Below are 25,791 nucleotides of genomic sequence, written 5' to 3'. Positions count from 1 at the left end.
CCACACCCATCACCCTGACCACAGGCCCACTCCAGCAGGCAGCCAGCAGCTAGCCAAGAAAAACTAGCCAGCCATGAGGAGGTCAAGACACAATTACAGAGCCCTGAGACACAGCTAAAGCACATCCAGACACAACTAGATTAGAGACGCCACTACTGCACACTGAGCAACAGTAATACTGTTATGTTGAGATATGCTTGGGATATCGTTAAGAAACGGTTTTCTGACTGACATGTAAGACGACCAATCACAATTGGTATGTTTAGATTTTCTCAACAGTTTATTTGTTCTGTCGGTGCCATTAACAATAGCGCTATTGCGCTCTGGGCATCCCGTGTTCGAGTCCCAGCTGGCGGACCTTTCCCAAGCCCCACCCTCCCTCTCTCTCTCCCGCTTTGCTTCCTGTCAACTTACTGTCCTATCCAAAAAATAAAAAGCCATAAAAGTGTTTGTTTGTTCTGTTATTAATACATTTTTAATAAATGGGGAAGTCGTGGCCTAATGGTTAGAGAGTCAGACTCGTAATCCAAAGGTTGCGGGTTCGAGTCTCGGGCCGGCAGGGATTGTAGGTGGGGGCAGTGAATGTCCAGCGCTCTCTCCACCCTCAATACCACGACTGAGGTGCCCTTGAGCAAGGCACCGAACCCCCAACTGCTCCCCGGGCGCTGCAGCATAAATGGCTGCCCACTGCTCCGGGTGTGTGTTCACGGTGTGTGTGTGTGTGTTCACTGCTGTGTGCACTTTGGATGGGTTAAATGCAGAGCACGAATTCTGAGTATGGGTCACCATACTTGGCCGTATGTCACGTCACTTTCACTTTTCATTTTTGATTAACTTCATTTGGAATTGGTTTGGTGACCACTTATCAAAATAACTTATTTTACAATACCATAAAAAAAATCAGCAAAGATGCATTAGATCAAAAGAAACAGTAATTTTAGATGTATCATTTTAATTTATAATTTTACAAATGTTTTTATTTCATATATTCTGCATGACCATATTCTACATCCCTAATCCTACCCAATACCTAAACACTAACTATTAATAAGCAGCAAATTAGGAGTTTATTGAGGCAAAAGTTGGCCAGAATTGGACCTCAAAATAAAGTGTGACCAAATGCGGTTCTTTAGAATTTTCTGTTCATCATCCTGAAGAATTCTAAAAAATTTAAGCAGCACAACTGTTTACAACAGGAATAAACTATTTAAAAATGTATTAATATTTCACAATATTACTGTTTTTACTGTATTTGTATCCAATAAATGCAGCCTTGGTAAGCATAAAAGACTTCAGCATGAAATCTTAGTTTGCATTGAGAAGTATTTCATCAATATATGGCTGAGGAAGTCAAAAGGTGGGAAAAAGGTGGAATTCTGGGAGGTAAAGTAGGAAAAACTCTTTAGCAAGAACAGAATAACACAGTATAAGAATGTATGTTTGAAGAAATGTTTTTTTTTTCTTTGTGAACCATCCTAACCTCATGTCAGCATTCCCCATCAACTCTTCAATGGGTGCCATTGTGGGGCAAATTCAAGTCAACACATATTAATTAGCAAAACCCAGTGTGAGCGAGGCCACTGGTGTCAGCTATAGTGCTCCTCTCACTAAATCTGCACATAATTAGATCTTCTCAAACATATTTTTAGCTCTGAAGTTCAGATTAGACACAGAAAGAAATGGAAATGCACAAAACAAAGAGGGATCAACAAGATTCAGAGACAGATCTTACCACAGTGGGAATGTGATTTCCTGTGGGATGGTGTAGGCCTTAGTTGCGTATGGTGAAAAGGCCATTTCAATGAGCTGAGCTAATGGCATACGTGAACTCAAATGTTCAGAAACGCTTGTAAATGCTACTGTTAGCACCAGAGAGGCTGTGGACATGCTGACTGAGTTTAAAAGATGAACCAGTAGAACCTGAAACCTCATGAATGGGAATGATGATGGCAGGTCATTACAAAAATGGGATATGAGAGATTACTCCAACTTTTAGTCGCTCTGTCATTTCATTTTGATGACTAATGCCAAGAAAATGCAAGTCGTGCTTGCATGTATCGTCACAATGATGTGCTGTGCGTGGTTGCCAGGGTGTGGCTATGTGGTTGCTATAGGGCACTGTTTGATGCTTGCTAGCACACAGTTCTTCGACAAGCCACGTGAATTAAGGTATCATTAATGCTCATACTGCAAAGTTTACAACTTTATGTATGAGTGCAACAATCACTGTCCACTTTTGTCAATTCAGTAAAGAGTTCTAAACCATGAACCAAACTAACCATCTGAGATGAATATCATAACATTATAAACTTAGTTTTCAAGCAAATAATTTGGAACAACCCATGAAGCATTGTGAATGATAAGCTTAGTCATGTCTTTTATTTTGTAATTCCTCATCATCATAGTCTTGTTCATGGTTTCACGTCATATGATCTGTATCCCGTTTGTTTCCTGGGGCATGTTCTCACTGGTTCATTGTCTTACTATCTTGTCATCAGTTCTGTCTTCTCACTGGTTCACAGTCATTGTCTTGATATCTTTTTCTATTCTGTCGTTGGTGGTTTTTGTCATGTGTTCCCTGGAGATTTAAGCCCTCATGTTTGCCTTGTCATGTATTGAAGAAAGTTATGCTGTTCTGTGTCCACGTGTTAGGTCATTGTTTATTGTCAAGCTCATAGCTCATCGATTTGTTTCATGTCTTGGATTAAGTTCATAGTTTGTTTTTGGATCATTATAATTTTAACTAAACCTACACTTGGGTTCTCTGTGCCTTCATCCTCGCCTGCTTAAGGCCAGGAAAGTTACAGAAATACCAACGGATTTATATGTTGTAATCATTAAACATTTTCTCTATGGAGTAAATGAATGGGATTTTTACTTTCATTATCGGACTGTTACAGTCTATAGTGATGCTTGTCATAGCATGGTGTTTTGGTAAAAACTATGGTTACTATGATGATATTTTGTAACTATTTTCCATAAATGCACTGAACAGAAATAACTGTCACTAAGTAAATCCCTATTAACCTCAAAAGCATCCTCACGGCTCTTTCTGTGCCTCCCAGTTTACGGATGACCCACAGTAGGTGAGACAGTTTGTGTTTCCAGACGTTGTGGTGGCTGACAGACATGACGCAGGAAGATGTCTGGAATCAATTCTGGACGTCAAAAGCTCCTGCTAATGTAAATAAAACTCTTACACAAACAAACACTTTCTTTTGGGAACTCTCAAGCACAAAAATGTATTGGACTGAGAAAAAAGGTGTGAAATTTGATTTTAATTGTTTTTTTGTTTTTTTGTAAAACAACTGTCAGGCTTCCTTCATTATCCTCTTGTGACAACATCACCTTTGTCAGTCTTTGAAGCCAGCCTACCGCATACAACAATGTTTGGTGAGACGCCATAAACTCCCAGCCACCATGTTAAGCCTTCCACAATGGGACTGACTGTAGATGTAATCCATCCAGCTCTTGTGCATATCGAATCAGGCACTGTTTACACAAATGCTGTTTAGGTATCATTATTTCTCTGTGTATGTGGTTATCTGTTAAGTGCATACGGTTGAGTGTGTGTGTGTGTAGGGAGGGATTGTTGTTTATATACAGAGGAAGAAATAAGGACCCCTTGTAGAAGGAGCCAGATCCACTGGGCTGTTTCTCATGGCAAACTTCCTCTCTCTGTGATCAGGATTATTTGCAGATGCGATGGTGCCATTGCTTCTTTCTCAAAGAGGAAAAAAACACCATCTGCTCTCTTTTCCGTTTACTGATCTCACTTTTCTCATGTTGGAAACAGCCTTAATCTAACTCTACAGGTCATAAGTGCAGAGATTTTACCATTTTCTGTTGTTAGGTGAGAAATCTTAACATCCTTGAATTCATTTTGAAGCTTGAACGCTTCCGTGCCCATTCATCTGCTGGTACATTCTTCATAATTTCTCCTATTGGGTTCTACTGACGAAATAGGCCACATGGGTTTGGAATTTCATGACAGATTTTTTATTTTTGGGTGAACTATCCCTTTAAGAGTTGTGTGCTCAAAGAACCCAAGATATAATAATTTCTATATAAGCTATACTTAATGCAAAACAATTAACAAATGAGGAAAGAGAGCAAAGAAATAGACAAAGAAATAGGAAGCGGCACACCTGTACACCAGATGGTTCTAAAACTGCATAAGGGAATATTAGGAAATGTTAGAAAATGCTAGAAAACATACACTCTTAAAAATAAAGGTGCTTCACGATGTCATAGAAGAAATGGTTCCATAAAAAACCTTTAACATCTGAAGAACCTTTCTGTTTCACAAAAGGTTCTTTGTGGTGAAAGAAGGTTCTTCAGATTATAAAAAGGTAAGCAAGAGATGGTTCTTTAAAGAACATTTGACTGAATGGTTCTTTGTGAAACCAAAAATGGTTCTTCTGTGGCATCGCACCTTTTGAAGCACCTTTATATTTAAGAGTGTACTGTATATTAACCACAAACAACCATGTTTCTCTACCATTAAAAAGTTTGCAATTAAGGATGCATTAAATTGATAAAAAATGGCAAAACACTGACATTTATAAACATTTGTAATATAAAAGAGGTTAAATGCTGCTCTTTTAAACTTTCTATTCATAAAAGAATATTGAAAATATAGTAAGCAGCACAACTGTTTTCGACATTATTAATAATGATAAATGTTTCTTGAGCAGTAGATCAGCATATTAGAATGATTTCTGAAGGATCATGTGACACTGAAGACTGGAGTAACGATGCTGAAAATTCAGCTTTGCATCACAGGAATAAATTAAATTGTTAAATATTTAATACAAGTAATATTTCATATACTATATTTTCAATCAAATAAATGCAGCCTTGGTGAGTGAGGAACACTCTCAGTCTTATTGGTTTTAGTCTTACTGGGTTGACATTCACCATATATAAGGGGAAGCTAAAGATAACTGAGAAATGACTTTACTCTTGCTCATTTCCTGAACATTTTGGCCCTGTTCATTTCCAGGTGTGTTTCAAGTTTACACTGAGCAGACATCTGTGTTGTCTGTAGCTCCAAGCACCTGGGCCACTGCAGCCAAACATCTGCAGTCCAAACACCACTGAATATGCCCTTAAACACACAAACATGACATGCATTCTCATACCTGCATACAAACTCCCATACAACAGCAACACACGCACATTCACACATGTGCACACTGTTTATCTAAATCATAACGCACCGTAGACCTCTGTTGTTCTTATATAAAATTAAAAACATAAATATTGCAGATTAACTCAAACTCTAAATCTATCTTAAAAATGTATTAATTAAATAAATAAATGTATTTAAATATTGGACATTTTTATTTAATCAAGTAAAATAACTTAATGTAACCATGCAAATTTAACCAGATTAATGTTTTTGGTAACACTTTAAAGTTAAGGTTCACTTAACATTAGTTAAAGCAACAGCTAACATGAGTTCATGGAAAATAACAGTAGCATTTTACAATAAAGCCCCATTAGTTATAATTAGCTAATGCATCAAATTACATTAAATAAAAACAGGCAAACCATTTATTACAGTATTTAATACATCTTAATTTAGTTAATAAATATACAACTGTTCAATGTTAGGTCATAGTTCAGGTCTAATAAATAATATAAACAGATAAAAAAATGTGATTTTAATCTAGTAAATATCAGGCAATGTACATTAACTAAGATGAATAATATTGGTAACACTTTGGGAACACTTATTCACTATTCACTACGACTTTTCCCACAATAAATTCCTAATTTGCTGCTTATTAATAGTTAGTAAGGTAGTTGTTAAGTTTAGGTATCGGGTATAGGGATGTACAATAAGACCTTAATATGTGCTTAATTACTACTAATAAATGGCTAATATTCTAGTAATATGAATGCTAATAAGAAACTAGTTAAGAGACCCTAAAATAAAGTGTTACCATATGTTTTCCCATTGCTAGACCATGTTAACTAATTTAGATAACTAATGTAAAAAAAATGAAACCTAACTGTAATGTGTTACCAAAATAACACTTAACATATGTGTAACATTGATATATACATTGTTGCATAAAGTTGTATTAATTAACATTAATATTATTAAAAACACATACTATATTTGGTTACAGTTTATTTTAAGGTGTTCTTGTTACAGTGTTATTATTTGAGTACTGAGTAATATTAATGAACTAGGATTAGGGTTACTTGCATGTATTTATGCATAATTTATTGTTATTATAATAGTAACATGTGTAATGTGTTACAAGGACACCTTAAAATAAAGACACCTTAACATAAAGTGTTACTATATATTTATATTGTGACGAGTTGGCTGCCTCCCCCCTTATTGTCATCACCACCCCGTCCCGTATTCGCCGCCCTTCACCAGGCTCCCGACGGGAGTGGGTGTGTGAGAGGAGGGGCGCTGAATCAGCCAGGGCTGGCGGCGTGTGATGAGGCGCACCCGATGTGAATAGGGCCTCATCACCGCCGCTGTTTAAATGCCGAGCGCGCCTCTCCTCGAGAGACCGGTCTCTTCCCCGTGCATGCACGCTGGTGTCCTCGTGGGTCCAGGAAGGGAGTGTAGAGGGGACTCCCGCACCGCCAGAGACGTGAGCTGCTGGACCCGCAGTCTGGACGAAACTGCACCCGTGAGATGGCCGTCGGGCCAGGATGCCGGGCCGACTAGCCCCGTCAAGTAGTGCCATGGACCAAGATGTAGACGAAGCCGCTGGAGAAGCCATCGGACCTCAGAGGGGAGTGCGTGCGACCGCCGGACTCTGCCCCTTACCTGGACCCTTCCTTCCAGAACACTGCCCTCCCTCACAAACCCCGCAGCACGACGAGGACACCAGATCCCCTGTTTATTTTGGACACTTTATCCCCTTTGGACACTTTATTTTATTATTTCTGTTTAATAAAAGCCTCTCCGAGGCCTGACGCCACACCCACTGTGTCTGTCGTTTGCTCTTCCCGCCACACTATATTAACTATATTAACACTATATTAAAATGAATAAATGCTGTAAAACGTTGTTCATTATTAGTTTATAATACTTAACTAATTGAACCTCACAGTAAAGTTTTACCAAAAACTTTAATGTAATTTATTGAATCAATCTGAAAATATATTTCCCCAAAAGGGAGATGTTTTCATATTTAACTAGCTTCAAAGCAGAGCTAATTAAACCCACCCACTCACACACATTCACATAAACGTATACTTCCTCACATAAACACAAACACACACGATTAACAGCGCATGCTACTAAGACTAGGCAGGCCGGCCTCATATGCAGCTTGTTTACGGCTGCGGCACAGAGCGGCTGCAGAAAGCCTGTGCTGTAATAGAAAACGTGTGCTTTGCTCCTCACCTATCAGGTGCTAGAGGTCAGAGGTGACAGATGGAGCCTGTTAGCATTCCAGCCTCAACATCAGAGGAAGGATGAAACTATTTATGCTGCAAGAAAAGTGCGCTTGCATTCGAATGCTTGCGCCTGTCGTTTCGCCTCACAAATTCGCACCATCCATCACAAAATTTCCTCTCCTCTCCATCTCTCGTATGCTCTCCATATCTTAAGTAAATCTGTAGCAGACCTGAGATTCGAGCCCTGCCCAGGCTCTCACAGCGAGCTGCGTGTTTCACATTACAGGCATATTTCCACATTGTATTTTACTAACCCTCGCCTGCTGATAAAGGGCCAAAGAGCTTCAAAGAAAAAATGCTCCTCAGCACTTACAGTGACCAAACGTCTGCTGAGCACTGGAAAATAACAAGAGCTCTTTTGACAGGGCCCATGCTGTGCGGCGGAGTGGTCAAGGCTGCACACCTCGACCGGCCCTCTCCAAAATCCCCCCACTCCAGGGTTTTGGCCTTTCGGTGATAGCTACATTCATCAACTCCTCCTGGGCTCCTCCTTGATAAAATGAAGTGCAGAGAGGGTGGGAAATGTCAGGAAAGCAGCTAAGCACTTGCACCAGATAGGTTCAATGAGATACTTTGTTTGGAGATAAATAATGGGGTGATCGTTCAGAGTCTGGATGGAGAAAAAGATGAGAAAGTGTGATAGAAAGCGGCGGAAGCTCAAAGAATGAAAGGCAGTGATGACAGCTGGGCACGAGGTTTATGGTTTGGCGTGCTGTCCTAACTAAAAGTGATGAAACTGAGAGAGCAGGTTTATGTCTTGTATCGCTCTCGAACACTCACCGCTACGCACTGCAGTTTTCAATTCCACTCATCGAATACAATTTTGTAAAATAAATATGAAATCCATTCCTCTGAGTGCTGATATTACTTTTCATGTTTTTTGTAACACTTCAACTGATTAACATGAAAGTATATTTGTTATAATGAACTAATTATGAACAATTTGCATAATATCTTTAAAATTATAATATATTAATAATTCTATATATAATATGTAGTATACTGTTATACAATATAACTAGAATTGTAGAATATTTCATAAATTATACTGATAATTATTTTATAATAATACAATTTTTCAATTCCACTAATCTAATACAACATCATAAAAGCCAAAGCACCATTTCAAGAGTGCTGATATTACTTTTATTGCTTTTTTAACAATTTACAGTAAGGTTCATCTGGCTAACGTTAAAGTATATTTGTTATCATGAATGAATTATGATCAACATTTTTTATAATATCTATCTCTCTATCTATACAGTATATATATATATATATATATATATATATATATACACAGTGCTCTCCAAAAGTATTGGAAAAGTAAAGACAAAATTGCTCTATTGGCTGTGGAGTCAAGACATTTACAAATATGATTAAAAGATGAATATGAGACAAAACTACAGAATGTCTCATTTTATTATTGGGTGATTCAACACATGGATGTTTTACCAGCTAAGAAGTTCTGCACTTTTAGAGTTTCATCCCTCTATCTGCTGTGAGCATAAGTATTGGGACAGTTGCCTCACAGGTCTTTCTAAGTGATCAGCTGTGTCCTGTTGTATTAATTCTTCAGATATTAAAAGCAGGGAATGTGTCGTGTCAGTTATATCCATTACTTCTGTATTCTGAATCTTGCATTCGATGATGACACACACAAACCAGGATGAAGACGAGGGAGCTTACTTTGAGAGAAAAGCAAGCAATTTGGATGCTAAAAGAAAAGAGGAAGTCAATTAGAGCTATAGCAAAAACAAAGGGCATGGAGAAATCAAGAGTTTGGAAACCACCAGCGACACGAGCAACCAACAACGACCTGATCGGCTGAAAAAACAACAGTAGTTGATGACAGACAAACAATAAAAGCTCTGAAAATGAACCCTAAAATACATGTTTGTAAAATCACCAACAACTTCCAGAAAGCTGGGGTGATGCTCTGACAATCTACTGTCCTCAGGAGACTTTGACACAGAATTACAGATGCTACACAGCATGATACAAACCTCTGACCAGCACCAAAAATGGAAAGGCAAGATTAGAGTTTGCAAAAAAGCACAAAGATGAGCCAGAAGAGTTTTGGAACTGTGTTTATGGACCAATGAGACAAAGATGAACCTTTATCTAAGTGATGGGAAAGCAAAAATGTGGAGAAAAAAAGGGAACTGCAATGATCCCAAGCATACAGCGTCATCTGTAAAGCATGGTGGAGGTGTTGTCATGGCATGGGCATGCATGGCTGCCTCTGGAACAGGCCCTCTCAACTTTACTGATGACTTAATGTATGATGACAGTAGCAGAATGAATTTGGAAGGGTACAAAACCATCTTGCCTACCAATATTCAAGAAAATGCCACCAGATTCATTGGGAAGTGCTTCATATTGCATCAGGACAATGACCCAAAACACCCTGCCAGGTCAGTCAAGGAATTTATAAGGGCAAAGAAATGGAAAGTCTTAGATTGCCCAAGTCAATCTCCAGATTTAAATCCGATTGAATATGAATTTCACCAGCTGAAGAGGAGAGTAAAGGCAGAAACTCCACAAAACAAGCAACAACTGGAATTGGCTGCATTAAAGGCTGGGAAAAGTATTTCAAAGGATGAGACCAAGAGTCTGGTGATGTCTATGGGTCACAGACTCACTGCTGTGATTGTGCGCAAGGGATCTGAAACTAAATAATAGCTTTTAATCTTTTATATCTGCCTTATGTTCAACTGTCCCAATACTTATGCTCACATCAATGAGTGGGATGAACTCTAAAAGTGCTGTTCTTTTTATTTGGTAAAACATATATGTGTTGAAACAGCTAATAATAAAATGTGAAATCTCATATTCATCTTTTAATCATATTTGCAACTGTCTTGACTCCACAGCCAACAGAGCAATTTTTTCTTTACTGTTCCAATACTTATGGAGGGCACTGTATATATATATATATGATAGATAATTAGAATCATATTGTTTTTTTTTACATACATTTGAAAGATAATTAATTTATAATTAATTTTACATTTTTATTTAAATTATTTATTAACCTAGCTTAAAGTTAATTTATAAATATACTATTGATTTGTTATTATATTTCATATTCATTCACAATACAAAAATGTAAAAATGTAACGCATTATTGTAATTATATCCAGCTTTAAAGGGTTAAACATGCTCTAGTATGTATGTAGAAATGAACATTAACCAAGATTAATAAAATGTAATATAAAAAATGTGTATAGAACCGCTGTATAAAATATATATCACATTTGGAACAGGTCTGTTGTACAAAAATCAGTCAATTGAACACAAAGAAATAAACAGAACTTTTTAAAAACATGTTTAAAATCATGCACATTAACATGAAACCACTTTGAGATCACATGACTGGCCAAACTGCCAGGCACTGACCGCAGAGGACAGGATGGATTCCGATTTTGTTATACACTTTTGTGATGTATACAATTATTTATTACAAACAATTTAAGCAATACTGACATCAATATTTCAGTTCTAAACTATCTCATATGAACCCTTTCTCATGAAGCAGCATTAAATATGTGATAACAGCATGTTTGATTAGCGCTGGACTGCACCACCGCTCACATAATCTTGTCCAAAGCGGGCAGTTGACATTAAAGTGAGTGTGGTGAGGCAGATGACACGACCTCAGCGATGGCTGTGTGTCTCTCAGGGGGTGTGCACAGGACACACACAGCTTGTGTCTTGGAATAGCTCTGTTGGCCTGGAATGCGTGGGTCGGTATGGGGGTTGGGGGCAGTCCTGGGGGGTGAGGAGGCCTGGAATCTCTGCCCAGAGCGAATGACGATTTATCAATCAATCCAGATCATTCAGAACATCCACAAAATTACTGTCCAGCTGACAGCTTTGATTCACGGAGGGGTCTGGGCCCGAGGTGCGGCCTGTCTGCACCTAGTTGTTGTTCTGTCCGTCACGCTCCCCAGGCCCCTGTGTAGCACCGAAACTGCTTCTCTTTTGAGAAACAAGATCTACGTCGTCCATCTCAGCGCACCAGGCACAGACAGGACTTCCATTAGTAAACCTGCCTATGGATGACCTTTGGCATTCTGGCTTCCTGACCCCTCCACGAATGACCAAAATGGGATGAAAAGACAGCAGGGCCGAAGCGTGTTTTACTGGGTCATCTGCAGCTATCTGCTGTTATCTGTGTACCTGTTTCATCAGAGGCCTAAAGGTCTACACTAAAACAAACACACGTATTTGAACAATACTTGAGCAAGAATATTGGTCAAATATTGAACAACATATAGATATGACTGTAAACTGCATAAGTATGACAAAATGTAAAATATTAAACATAATATTAGCCGAATAGGAAAACTGATCATTTTGTAAATGCATAAACAGCAGAATTGATCACCACTGTTTTTGAAAGTTAAAGGGATAGTTCACCCAAAAATTTTAATTGCCTCATGATTTACTCACTTGCAAGCCATCCTATATGACTTTCTTCTTTTAGACGAATACAATCAGAGTTATTTTTTTTTTTTAAATATCTTGGCTCTTCCAAACTTTATAATGGCAGTGAATGGGTGTCGAGATTTTGAAACCCAAAAAAGTGCATGCATCTATCATAAAAAGTGCTCCACATGGCTCTGGGGGGAAAATAAAGGCCTTCTGAAGTGATCTGATGCATTTGTGTAAGAAAAATATCTGTGGAACGCCACTTTCTCGGGAACGTGCACACGTTAGCAGAAGCTAGAGATGATGGTTTATAAAGTTTAAAATATGGATATTTTTTAAATATGGAAAGTCATGGACACTTAGGATGGCTTGAGGGTGAGTAAATCATGGGGTAATTTTTATTTTTGAGTGAACTATCCCTTTAATCGCCCTTATTATAGTAAACAGCCTCCTCTGATATTTAAACATGACTTGAAATGTCTTTAAAAATGTAGCACACGTGCCTTTATGCTGAAAAAGCAGCAAGATATGTTTTTGGTAATAGAATAGGGAACACATATTCACTATTAACTACAAATTTTCCCTCAATAAACTCCTCATTTGCTGCTTATTAATAGTTAGCAAGGTAGTTGTTAAGTTAAGGTATGGGGTCAGATTAAGGGATCCAAAATATGGTTATGCAGAGTAAGGCATTAATATGTGGTTTATAAATACTAATAAACAGCCAGTGTGCTTGTTATATGCATGCTAATAAGCAACTAATAGCGAGAATAAGTCCTTAAAATAGTGTTACCTTTTTTTCTGATTACAGTGGAAAGCAGAGCAGTTTAATACAAAAACATGTTCTGCATGAACCAACCTTAAATGTGTGTCAATTTTACCATTGTATGCAATTTGTGCAGCCTCAGTTCATTTAAATAGGAAAACACAACACCCAGGAATTTTGCATGAGGACGAAAGATTTCCCCACGCAGATCTCGCAACAGGTTCAGGTTGGTCATTCAACATTGCCAAGCTAACCAAAGGAAAGCTGTTTAGATCGAAAGGGACTTTTCAGCTGTGCTTTATTACATCGCTACACTATTGACAATTGACAACAGACCTTTTTGCCTGCATAATGTTGCCCAAATGTAGCTAATTAACACACAGAATCAACACAGGGCTAAACATACTATTTAGCATTAACCATATTAGCAGATAAACTTGTGCCGAAACCTCAAAGTTTTCACAGCCTTTGACATCAACAATAAAACATTTCAGAAGTGATTTATCCTCCCTTTTAAGTGTCTTAACCTGAATGATTTATTCTTGTATGGTTGTTTTTTATTATTAGCATTTAGCATTGTTTTGCCCTGCTGTACACAACACTATCAGAACAATCCTGTGATTCATTCTTCGGTCGCGACCCACCAATTTAACACACACACACACACACACACACACACACACACACACACACACACACACACAACAAACAGAGAATGAGAGAGGACTGGAGAAGAGGAGCGGGATATAACATTCCAAGACGGGAAAGATATATCGCCAACTGTTCATCCCAGCACCCAAAACGCATTCTCTTCATTCTTAATAATTAAAGCAGTAAATCTTCTGCAAGAGGGAGGGAGGAGGCACACACAAACACCACCAGCTCAGAAGTTCAGAGCGCTTTCAGACCTCAGCGCTTGATGCTGGACATTTTATCACCGCTTCACTTCCTCAGTGTAAACTTGAGTGCTGATATGTGCGTTATCCTGTCCTTCCACATGTGCTTTATAAGTGGGATTCTCAGTGTAACCCTGGGCCCCTTGCGGCGCTACCCTGAGAGCCCAAATCTCTGCCACAACAACACGACCAGGACGACAACTCCCTCTGTTGTGTTTGCTCAGCTGGTCCGGCTTTGTCAGTCAGTATCAAACTCCTTGTTCCTGCCCTTCTACTGTTATTCTTTGCCTCTGTTTAGTTTCTTTGCACTAACATGGTTTGTTGGTTCTTTTGTGCTTTGTTTTGCATCAAAGGGAACATCTCCCATGTACCCTGTTTGTTCCCTCCGACAATGATAGGGTCGTGAGGTCACTGATTATACACAGCTACCTGTAACCTGTGAAGTTGGGGCAACAATAAAGGGTTAGTTCACCCAAAAATGACAATTCTGTCATTAATTACTCACCCTCATGTTGTTTCAAACCTGTAAGACCTTATTTTTGATCAAATACGAGAGCTTTCTGACCCTGCATAGACAGCAACACAACTGACATGTTCAAGGCCCAGAAAGGTATCAAGGACATCGGTAAAATAGTCCATGTGACATCAGTGGTTCAACAGTAATTTTATGAAGCTGTAAGAGAATACTTTTTGTGCACAAAGAAACATAAAATTATTCAACAATGTCTTCTCTTCAGCGTCAGTCTTCGATTTTAATTTGAATTATGTCCTTACAACCTTTCTGGGCCTTGAACGTGGTAGTTGCACTAATGTCTAGAGGGTCAGAAAGCTCTTTAAGAATATCTTAAAGGGGGTCACCGGATGCAAAATTCACTTTTCAAGTTGTTTGAACATAAATGTGTGTTGGAAGTGTGTGTACACATCCACCCTATAATGATAAAAATCCACTCTTTTAAAATCCCTATTTTAAAATCCCCTTTCTCAAATCAGGCTGCTCTGAGATTCCTGTCAGAACGACGTAGTTCTGCACAGGTCTCTCCCACGATAATTGATTGACAAGCCGTCTTACTTTAGACCTGCCCTGAGAGAGCTGAGTGAACTGAGAGCTGTCCACCATTGTGTCGACTCCGGTGCAGGGGAAGACAAAAATGTCTCCTACGTGACTGAGGTGTTCTGTTGTTGGATGTAATAATGAACATAGCAGTCGTTATTTACTCCTGAAATCTAAGCCGCTGAAGACGCAGTGGATTACGTTTGTTTTTGAAGGGAATGCGTCCCCGATCTACCTAAATGTGTCTATGTTCGCGCAAACCATTTGTGATCCAGCTTCTACAGAAGAAGTGAGTGAGTATAAGGGTTTTTTATGAATCTTTGCAATTCGCCTTTCCTAATAATGTGCTAGTTAGCAAGTTTTGCGACTGAATGCGGCTACAGTTTACAGTCTCAGAGAACAGCTCGTCACCCCATAGAAGAGAGGGGCGAGGTGAGCAGAGCTCATTAGCTTTTAAAGGGACATTCAACAGAACGGGTTGTTGTAAACAGAGCTGATTTTGACAAGGTAAAAATGGTGTTTTTACACTACCATTGAGAAATTTTAATCAAAGTATGTTATAGACTTTTCATTAAGACCCTAAAGAATCATATCAACTTGTGGAAAATGGGCATCCGATGACCCCTTTAAGTTGTGTTCCAAAGAACAACATGAGGGTTAGTGCTTACTGACAGAATTAAAATTTTTGGGTGATTTAACCCTTTATTCAAATTTACAGCAGCACCAGTTAAAAACTCACTGACACTAAAAATGAGTTCCAATGGGTGCTATATCACTGACCTGCAAAGATGCGCAGGCGTTTGCGTCTCGGAGGCGGCCCGAGTCCAGAAACACCAGTACACTCATCTTCATCATCACAATCCCCGCTTTCCAGACCCTCCTCATCCTCGTCTGCCTGGCCCTGTCCGGCTGGGTCTCTCCTCGCAGCGCCCCCTCCTGGTCGAGCCCTCCATCGCTTTTCAGGCAACGTCACCCTCCGCAAAAGCTACAGAGAAAAGAGTGAGTGAAGTGACATACTGCCAAGTATGGTGACCCATACTCGGAATTTGTGCTCTGCATTTAACCCATCTATCGTGCACACACACAGCAGTGAACACACACACACACACCGTGAACACACACCCGGAGCAGTGGGCAGCCATTTATGCTGCGGCGCCCGGGAAGCAGTTGGGGGTTCGGTGCCTTGCTCAAGGGCACCTCAGTCGTGGTATTGAGGGTGGAGAGAGGGCTGGACATTGACCGTTAGCATTGAGTGTGGTGGAAAAATAGAAAAAACATTACACTTCTAATGAACAGATATGCTATAACCGCTATTGGATGCTACTCTAGGACAGGGTTTCCCAAACTGGGGTATGGAAATGTGTTACATTTTTTAAATGTTAACTTGAAAACTCAAGGGACACTTCAAGTAAACATTTTTGGTTAAAGAGGTTGGGTTGAATGTTTTGGAATCCCTGCTCTAGAAAATGTATCGTATATCAGTATGAGATTAGGATTTGTGTTCAGATCATAATCACACTGTAGATGAAAACTGTCAAACAAAGTCATGGTGAAATTAATTTGTTAGTGCTAAAAGTCAAATATTTTTTCACAGTGATTTCAGAATACTGAGAAAAATGGCCAACACGATGGGTGGAAGCTAGTTAGATTTACTGGATAAACTCTGAGTAATATCTGAGAGATGACTGTGGAAATTAAAATCCAAAATTAGATTTAATTTTGGGTTAAACAGATCAGCTGCTTCCTGACAAAAATGAAATTTCATAAATTGCTTCATATGTGTGGTATGTGGCATATGTGGTATGTTTAAAACTTCACATTGAGGATTGATTTTGAGCATGATAAGGTTAAATATATAAAGTTAAATGATCTCATCAAGCAATTTATTTCCAAAATACTTTTTCATGTCTTTCTTTTTAAACAGTACTGCACTGAAATAGAGTCAGGCATAAAAGGATGAACGTTAAATGAGTTGATTCCTACATCGACCGCTGTTGTGTTTTGCCAAACTATAATTGCTGAAAATTCCATAGTCCCCCTCCGACCTCTGCTTTTCCTTTAATCTTTCTACTCTGTCTCCTTCTTTTGTTGATTTCCTTCCGATGTGCGGACACAAGCATGTGCTTGTTGTTGTTGGGGTTTTTTTCGTCGCTGTTGTTGTTTTTGTCTACAGGAGAAAATTGAGATCAGATGGGTCTGGCTATGGATGGCTTCGCTCCGAAACAAATCATAGGGCAACAGCTTCTGACCAGCACACAGCTCTCTCTCTCTCTCTCTAAAAAATGGATAATTATTATTATATTATAACCCTCAGAAGATAAACAGGCCTTAGTAAACATACAAACCCCTCCATCTGTGATTTAATGTCAGCACATTCTCAGGAGGTCAGCAGGGAAAGTCATACAACATATTCCACCAGATCTCCACACAGGCCTCCATTCAAGCCTGAAACACGGGAGGCACAGACCGCCTCTGTTTGAACAAGTCCGCAGGGCCGGTTATAGAAGTGACAGAGAAACTGATTCATTTATGCAGTTTGCCCACTGGCAATGACACCAAAAAGCATAAAACGGACAAAAGATGCCTGATAACGGTGTGAAAATGAGCTTGGGATAGCGCCACCTAGTGAAACTGCACTCCCTCAATGACTTGTGCTGTTAATGAAACTGAAATAACAACAAACGCGCCTGTTTTCCCTGTGTGAGGAATGGGCCTTTAATGCACTCAGCTCTCTTGTTTCAACAGCATGTTTTTGGAGAGCTGTATGAGTCTAAGCCCTAAGCACATTTACTGAGGGCTCTGAATTCCTTCCTGAAGACCGTTGCCCAGTAACAACGTGAGACGGGCCGTCCCCACAAACCATTTAAACTCTGAAAGCAAACAGTCGTAAAGAGAAAAAGAGAGAGAGAAATGCGGTCAAGGGTATTTTAAAACAAACTCTAAAAAAGGTAGAGGGAGAAAAGAAAAGAGAAAAGCTTAAGGACAACTGTTTGGCTGCCCGTTTGGCACTGGGTGTATGGAGAGTAGGCCGTATGGATGGAGCACAGCCACTTGCCGCCCTACACACACACACACACACACACACGTGCAGTGGCCAGCTGAGGTAGTACAGGATGCTTTGGTTTGGCTGGTTAGAGTACATTTCTGGTGCCACTGTGTTACAGTGAAGGAAAAGGGGAATTTATTCATGCTTTAAAGCAGTAGTCGGCAACAGGAGGCCCGCGGGCCAAAAGTGGCCCGCCAGCAATAATATCTGGCCCGCGCCCGTAGCCAGATTATTTTGATAGCGGCTGGTTCTGAAATAGATCTGTCATGACAGCAACAGTTACTCACAATCAGAGTATGAGTGGAGCGGTGTGATTTTGAATGGAGCGAGGAGCGGATTTTTTAAAAGTCGGAGTGTCGTGGTTTTCACTCGCTCCATCACCGCTCTGTCACGAGTACAATTAATGCCAACGACCCATAATATAACTGCATATTTAGCAAGAATTCACATGTTAAACATATTTAGCTAGCTAGATAGAATAGGATCACTCAAATCAGAAAGAATGTGAAGGCTATGATGACTGCAGTGGACATGAGCGGGAAGGTATAGTTCTCAAGGAATTTACTTGTTCCTTCTGAATATTTTCAGCTGACAGCTAACTTTTTTTTTCTGAGAATTGCGTGATATAAACTCGCAATTGCGATTTAAAAAGTCATAATTCTGAGATATAAACACACAATTATGAGAACATATCAGTCTTCCCGCCCCCCCTCAAAACTGGACTTTAACTCGCAATTCTGACTTTATAACACGCAATTGCGAGTTTATATCTCACAATTCTGTGAAAAAAAAAAATCTGAATTGTGAGATAAAAAGTTGCAATAAGCTTTTTTTTATTTTTTATTGAGTGGCAGAAACGGGCATAGTGATAACTGTGATATTTCAAACTTGCTGAAATACTTTAGATGCGGAGCGGTGTTTCTGATATCAGTGAGCTCGGAGTGGAGCGGGAGCGGAGTGATTATTAAATGCTCGGAGCGCGGAGGAGGAATTGTTGATGCTCCACTCCGCTCACATACTATGATCGGACACTGCCACACAAATGTGGCTTTTTGACTGTCGCAGGATTTTACACAGAGTAACAGCTCACTACCAGTTACAAAATACACTGTAACAGTCAGTCACAGGCAATTCTGGTTGCATTTTCATCAATTAATATCTTAAATGGCCCACCATCTAGTGGTGAAATGTTTTTTTGGCCCGATTCCAAACTTACTAGCCAACCCCTGCTTTAAAGCAATAAACTCACATTGCATGCAAAGGCAGTATGCATTTATTTTGCTTACCATGTTAACAGATTACAGCATTCACACTGAACACAAAGCTGTATAACAGAAGAGCATGTGCGACTGCTGACTAGTATTTTGGAGTCTATTTTTGTCACACATTGTGTGCTGAATTCAGCAGGAACACTATGAAAATTCACTACAAACCTATTTAACAACTCAGTGTTTTGCAATATAGGCTTTTATGAAGCTATATAAAACAATGGAGTGAATTACTCACCCATTGTTTGAAAAAAAGACGTGTTACACAGTGACAGGCGCACAAACACTGTCTATTCAGCAAGCCAGACAACTTAAGCAGTATGTAGTCTATGCTCTAAACATTGGGTTTGGTTCCTTGGTAAATGTGCCCCCCTTTACTGATATTTACTTACCCTATGCCCTATGTAATAACTGTGGTAACAATTCCCAATGGCCAACTCATGATAAACACTGATAAATATTTTCAGTTAATCAATATATTAACCCAGATATCACTTTTATTTTCTTAGATCAATACTGTCGGTGTGAGGACACAATGCTATGTGTCAGATGCAGTAATGCTGCTGCTGTGAAACAAGCCTGGCACATACTGGAGAGCCTCAAGGAAGCACAGAGAACACAAATAAAACAAAATATGCTTGATAAATCAAGAACAAGCCTCATACTTGAGGACTCCCCTCCTCCTCTTTCTCTCTGCGGTCCAGAGGCTTCGGGAACACAGAGGAATGCAGCGGAGCTCAATGCAAAAAATGCAATTAGTGTCTGTTCAGCCATGCGATCCCTTCTTTCCCTTACTGCACAGAACGCAAAGGAAAACTCAGCTCACAAACTCACAAAAGGCCAACACATGGCAAAGTGCTCAGTGGCAAGAGAGAGGCAGTGACCACAGACCTGTCGCTGAGCCTCACGCCAGGCCTGAACTCTGCTCAGGGTCAGCACTCAGAGCAATATAGTAATGCCACATGGCAGTTTACCGTTTAATCAAGCAAACAAGCAATGGAGCGTGTATAAGAGGAGAAAACTCAGAGACAGGTTTCTGGAAATTATAACACCATGACTAAACAATGATTAGCCCAGCGCAGATCTCATCCAGAAAACCTGCTGCCGTGACAATATGGTCTTGTGGGTGAGTGTTGCTTTGGGGTTGCTAAGATTCTGTAAATAAATATATATCATGTTTTTCTACATTCCCTTGCAACCCCTTGAAATCCCCTGATTTGAGATATTCATGTATTTGTAGCATAAACAAGAAGAGTACAGTGAAGTTTAAACTTAAAGTTAGGAGCTTGTTTCAATCTTTAAACTGATTTTTTAACAGCTGTAATAGTTATTCTTGTATTAAAACGCACCTCAAATATGCCTAGATTACCTCCATTTTATGAAAGCATGTTTCAGACTTTTTATCTCACGAAACAGGTTTCTGACTTTTTTCAGAACTGCGAGATATAAACTCAAAACTGCATAATATGAATTCAAAATTGTGAGATACAAACTTACAATTGTGAGACAAAAATGAGATAAAATGTTGCAATTACCTTTTTATTTTTGATTCCATGTTGGAATTGCGAGATGTAAACTCATAAGTGCAAAAATCTGAATTAATTCTTACAATTTCATGAAAAAAGTCTAAATTAAAGTACAAGATAAAAAAAAAAAAAAATTACTTTTTAAAATGTCTTTATTGGAAATGTGGCTTCCAGTCCATCTCTTTCCGTTTCCTCTCTAAAACAAGTTTTGCATCAAAAGTTCTCTTTTGATCTCTTTCCTTAGTCAGTCCTACAATACATCTCCAACACTGACAAAAAACAAGTCCACCTACTGTGGAGAAAACATGAGAGGACAAGACTTTTTTTCTCCGTCTCTCTTTCTGGTAACCACAACACACGCTGTGGGGCGGCAGTGAGCAGTTGAGGGTTGTGTATGGCCGGGGTATAAAGACCCCAGAGGGGACGGAGATAAAGCCTGTGGTTTGGCCCTCGCACTGCAGCACCATATCCAGCGTGTCACCGCTCTGAAGTGAAACCCAAACAGGGTCAGTACAGGGACACAGCTTCCCTTTACAGCAGCTTACATGTTTATGTGTTTGCGAGAGAGAGAAGCCGAGAAAACCGGATGAAATGGAGCGAAGACTTTTTTTCATCCTACCTCTGATTAGCATCATACCGTGTATTGTGCCTGTTCAAGAGGAAAAACGAACATGTCTGGACTTGTGCCATAGCTTGTGGTCTGTTCATATGGTGCTCTGCATGCTGCTGTACTATATATGAAACAGCTCCACTTACATGCACTACAGTTCAGAAGTTTGCGGTAAGATTTTTTTCCTGGAGAGAGAGAGAAATTACTTTTATTGATCTGATCAAAAGTGACAGTAAAGACAATTATAATGTTACAAAAAAATGTGTATTACAAAAGAATGCTGGTCTTTTGAATTTTCTATTCATCAAAGAATCTTGGAAGAAAATCTATCACAGTTTCCACAAAAATATTAAGCAGCACAGCTGTTTTCAACATTGACAATAATGTTTCTCGAGCAGCGAATCAACATATAAGAATGATTTCTGAAGGATTATGTGACACTGAAGAGGACTGAAGAGAAATTGTAAAAATATTTCACAATATTATATTATTGTACTATTTTTTACTGTATTTTTTGCTCAAATACCTGCAGTCTTGTTAAGCATAAATTTCAAAAACATAAAAAAATCTTACTGATCCCAAACTTAATGAACAGCACTGCTGCGGTTTAATCTGGAGCACTATGAACACTCTCAAATGCTCGCAGGGCACATCGTTCTTTAGAAAAGAATCTGAATAATCGAATAAGCCTGGTGCTTAACCTCAGTGTAATTTCGTTTGAATTGTAATTTCCTGCATTCTTAAAATGATTACATTATGACCTCTGCCCTACATACAGTGCTTTTGAATTTCCTCATTTATATGAAAACAACTAAAGGTCACACACACAAAAACAGCCAGAATGAGTGAGTGAGGACCTTACAGCCACTTTAGTTGTTGTGGTTCATACATGAGGAAAGAAGGGATAAAACTGGTACATTTTCACTGTGTTAGTCATGGAAACTTCAATACAACCCCGCATGCGTGCACGTTTCATGCATTACTCAACATTTATTGAATGTGAGGTGATGAAGAGAGGGGTTTTGTGGACCTTTATTCCCTTTCTCTGTCCCGGCATCCCCTCTCACCTGTCTGAAGCAGAGGCAGTCACGCAAGACACAGTACGTCTGAGACAGATGAAAGAGACAGATTCATTTCCTAGAACTAATACCTGTTGGGACAGGAGCACAAAGAGCAGGCCTCCTCTAGCGGCCTGGGTGTGGGCTTCTCCAAAGATGATTTATGAGTGTTTTACCACATTCGTCTGAATCGGTTCCTTTGCAATCTAAACAAGTTTCTGTAGTAGCTTCCCCAGTGCTGTAACATTGCCATTTATCAAAGAAAGCAAAACAAATGACAGATTTGCGTGCCTTTGAACAAAGAATTGATCATTTGAAGAAAAAAAGGGAGGCAAAGCTACACAGATTCAGAAAGGTGGGCTTCATTGTTGTTTATGTTTGTATAAAAATATGTCTGCAAGATCTGTGATGAAATTAAATTTATATATGATTTATCTTGCACTGTTCACAAAAAAAAAAAAAAAAAAAAAATGAAGTCAAAGAAAGAGAAGAGAATTTGCAGTACTTTTATCTAGCAGTGTTAATGTTGGCATGTTTGCAGTAAATGCAGGCAATTGTTTGACAGAGCAGTGGGAGCTTAAAGAGTTTCGGATACGAGGGCTGCTGGCTAAATCTAATTAGTGTCTGAGGACAGGCTTTGTTTGTCTTCTGCTCCAGGGCTTGACATGTTATCGCCATCGTTCCCAGAGTCATGTGGTCTGAAAGCAGTGCATCTGATATCACCATCTGATTCCCAGCTCAGCATTCTCTCATGGACACACATTGTGTACTTTAAAGCACAGATTCTCAACTAGGGAGCCGGGGCCCACTAGGGGGCCTCAGCAAACTTCCATGAAGACTTAAAATGATTTAAAACAAGACAAAACAATCATTAAAACAATATAAAACAACTTATCTTAATTCATCCCCTCAAAAACTTTTATTTTTCTTTAAAGAACTAGGGTTCCCATGGCCTTGAAAAACCTTGATATATGAGGTAATTTTAAAAGCGTGATTTAAACACACATAGTAGTCCACATGATTCATGTGCTACGTATATATACACTAGAGCCACACAATAGGTTTGTGAGAGAAAAACTGACATTTAAGTCCTTATTTTATAATAATCTTCCCTATTAGTGAGCTGAATTCTATAACAAAAAAAGTCAGTTTCATAATTTTAATTACTGACTGATCATACATAACATTAATACTGATTCGGTTAGATTTTAAATTAAGTTTGTTTTTAGCACAAATTATGTATGATTTTAGACTGCTTCTAGCCAAAAGAAGTGTGTGATTTTCTCTTTTGCTTGTCAATATTGCTGTTTGATTAATTTTAATAACATAATAGTCAGTAATTAAATGTCTTCGTATAACACCTCCCTATTTCCAAAAAGCACTCTGTATTATTAATTTCATATGTGCAGTATTAGGCCCCGTGTTATCTAAAATCCTCTTGTGTTTCGCATAATTCCTCAAGCTCCCTTTGGTTTTAAAATGAGTCTGACAACTCTGATCTATAACCTCACCACTTTTTCACATTTATGCAGACAGATGTAAGAGTTAATATGATCTATAGTACAAGCAGCTTGAAAAGATCCATACATGCAGTCTAGAAATGTGTGTGAGTATTTTCAGAAACGTCCCAGGTCTCGCTGAAGGCTTATCTTAAGCACTGACACTGAGCAGTATGCCACATGTGTGAGTGCTGCCTCCTTCCTCTTCTGCCTTTCTCATATAATATAACTGCTACATTGTAGAGACATTGATTTGCGCTATGAGGCCCCTGTAACAAAAGGAAAGAGAGACAGAGGAGACCCTATGATGACCCTGCACGGAGAGGAAACAGGAAGTGAGACCTCTGACCCCCCGAGAGGTTCCTGTTGTGTTTTCCAGTGAGGCCGCTGATGGAGTGCCGCGTTTCTCTGAGGTTCCTCTCTCGGCTCACGCTGGGAGATACGGATGAGTCATGAGAAACAGCACATAGAGGCAAATCTCACAGAGAGCCCAGGGGAGGCTTGAGTTTCACTACAGCCTGAGAAACAACACGGCCATAACCCTTCCACCTGTAAACCTCTCTCCCTCGAACACAACCACATCTCAATGTATTCAGTTTACAGCACTCACGAGGCAACAAGAATCATGTTTGTCATGAACACTGACCCCCAGATGCGAGGCACGGCTCCTGGTGGGGCGACAGAGCATAGACCATATACTTTCCTAAACCAAAACTACTCATGTAAAACCAAGCTTAAAAAAATTAATTAAACGAAAAACTAAAATTACATAAAACTAACAACACATAGTTAAACTACACACACACGCAATAATAATCATCATCATCATCAAAAATAATGTTTAAAAAAAAGTAAAGGTGTTCATAGTCATTAATATAGCAGAATAATCAGAACTTTTGTGAATCTCTGCATGCTTTTGTCATTTCCGTCTAACCAAATTAAGCATGCTTTGCTAAATTTCCACTGCTTACTCAAAACATTCAATATACACAACCGTTTAAACGTTTAGGGTCTGTAATAGTTGAATTTTTATGTTTTTGAAAGAAGTCTCTTATGCTCACCAAAGCTTCATTTATTTAATCAAAATACAGTAAAACTGTAACTGTGAAATATTATTACAATTTTAAAATAACTGTTTTAATTAATATATTTTAAAATGCCATTTTTCCTGTGATGCAAAGCTGTATTTTCAGCATCATTACTCCAATCTTCAGTGTCACATGATACTTATAGATATATGCTGATTTGCTGCTCAAGAAACCTTTCTTATTATTATCAATGAAAAGTTGTGCTGCTTAATATTTTGTATACATTTGATGTGTGATATACTTTTTCAGGATTTTTTAAATAGAACTATATTATATGATATTATATTACATTATACTATCTGAATCAGAAATATTTTGCATTATTATAAATGTCTTAACTGTCACTTTTGACCAATTTTTGATCATATTAATTTCTTAAATGGCAGTATATAATAATAACTATTCAACTTTTCCTCTTACTTTAAATGCATTGAATTGCTTGCCTTAAATTTAAGTCTTAAATGAAAAGGTCTTGCTTATTTTAGATTTAAATGACTCTGGAAGTATTCTGGTAATTCCTCAAGTAAAACTGCTAAAATTCAAATATATAAACAAACCATTAATGAATCTAAAATTAAACGGAAATTTAAAACAAATTTTAAAACAAAATCAAGAAATTCAAAACTACAATATTCTTGGGGGAGACACGGAGAATGATAATAAATGTTACGATACGTTTAACTTCCTGAAGAGTTTGTATGAGCAGTTCAACATTAAATCTTCTAGCTCAACCAATGGTGAGACTATCGGTCTATCTGCACAGCTGTAGATGAGGTGAGACATGTGTTTGGGAACACTTCAGTTAATACATGCACTTTTGTTTATTTTGCATCCCTATTATAGTAAGTACCGTATTTCTGGTCGGTCAGTGACTCAGGAAGTGCCCTCTGTAACATTTCCATGTCACAGGAAGTCTTTCCAGCAAATCAGGATAACAAATACGTCCTGTTAGTAAACAGGTTTGCCCGAGACCATGTAAGGTGTATCCCGTTTCCTTCAGCACAGATGAGCTCTGGTTATAGGGCTGTTGGCTGGCTGTGTAGTAATTGTAGCCAGTGGGGCAGCTGAAGTGGGTGGGGGTAGATTGGTGGCAGTAGGGGGCACAAAAC

The 25,791-nt window shown here is 38.9% G+C and overlaps 1 protein-coding gene across 1 annotated transcript in view; it reads right to left on the bottom strand.

Moving 5' to 3' along the window:
• The window catches only part of LOC306882977 (glypican-3), a 152,326-nt gene that overhangs the window by 8,366 nt on the left and 118,169 nt on the right, over positions 1-25,791 (bottom strand). The window contains exon 7 of the mRNA XM_079438015.1: positions 15,368-15,572. Coding sequence (XP_079294141.1) covers positions 15,368-15,572 — 205 coding nt within the window. The remainder of the gene's footprint in view (positions 1-15,367; positions 15,573-25,791) is intronic.

Source organism: Barbus barbus, assembly GCF_936440315.1.
Source record: "Barbus barbus genome assembly, chromosome: 17".
Lineage (NCBI taxonomy): Eukaryota > Metazoa > Chordata > Actinopteri > Cypriniformes > Cyprinidae > Barbus > Barbus barbus.
This window is presented reverse-complemented; position numbering and strand designations above follow the sequence as displayed.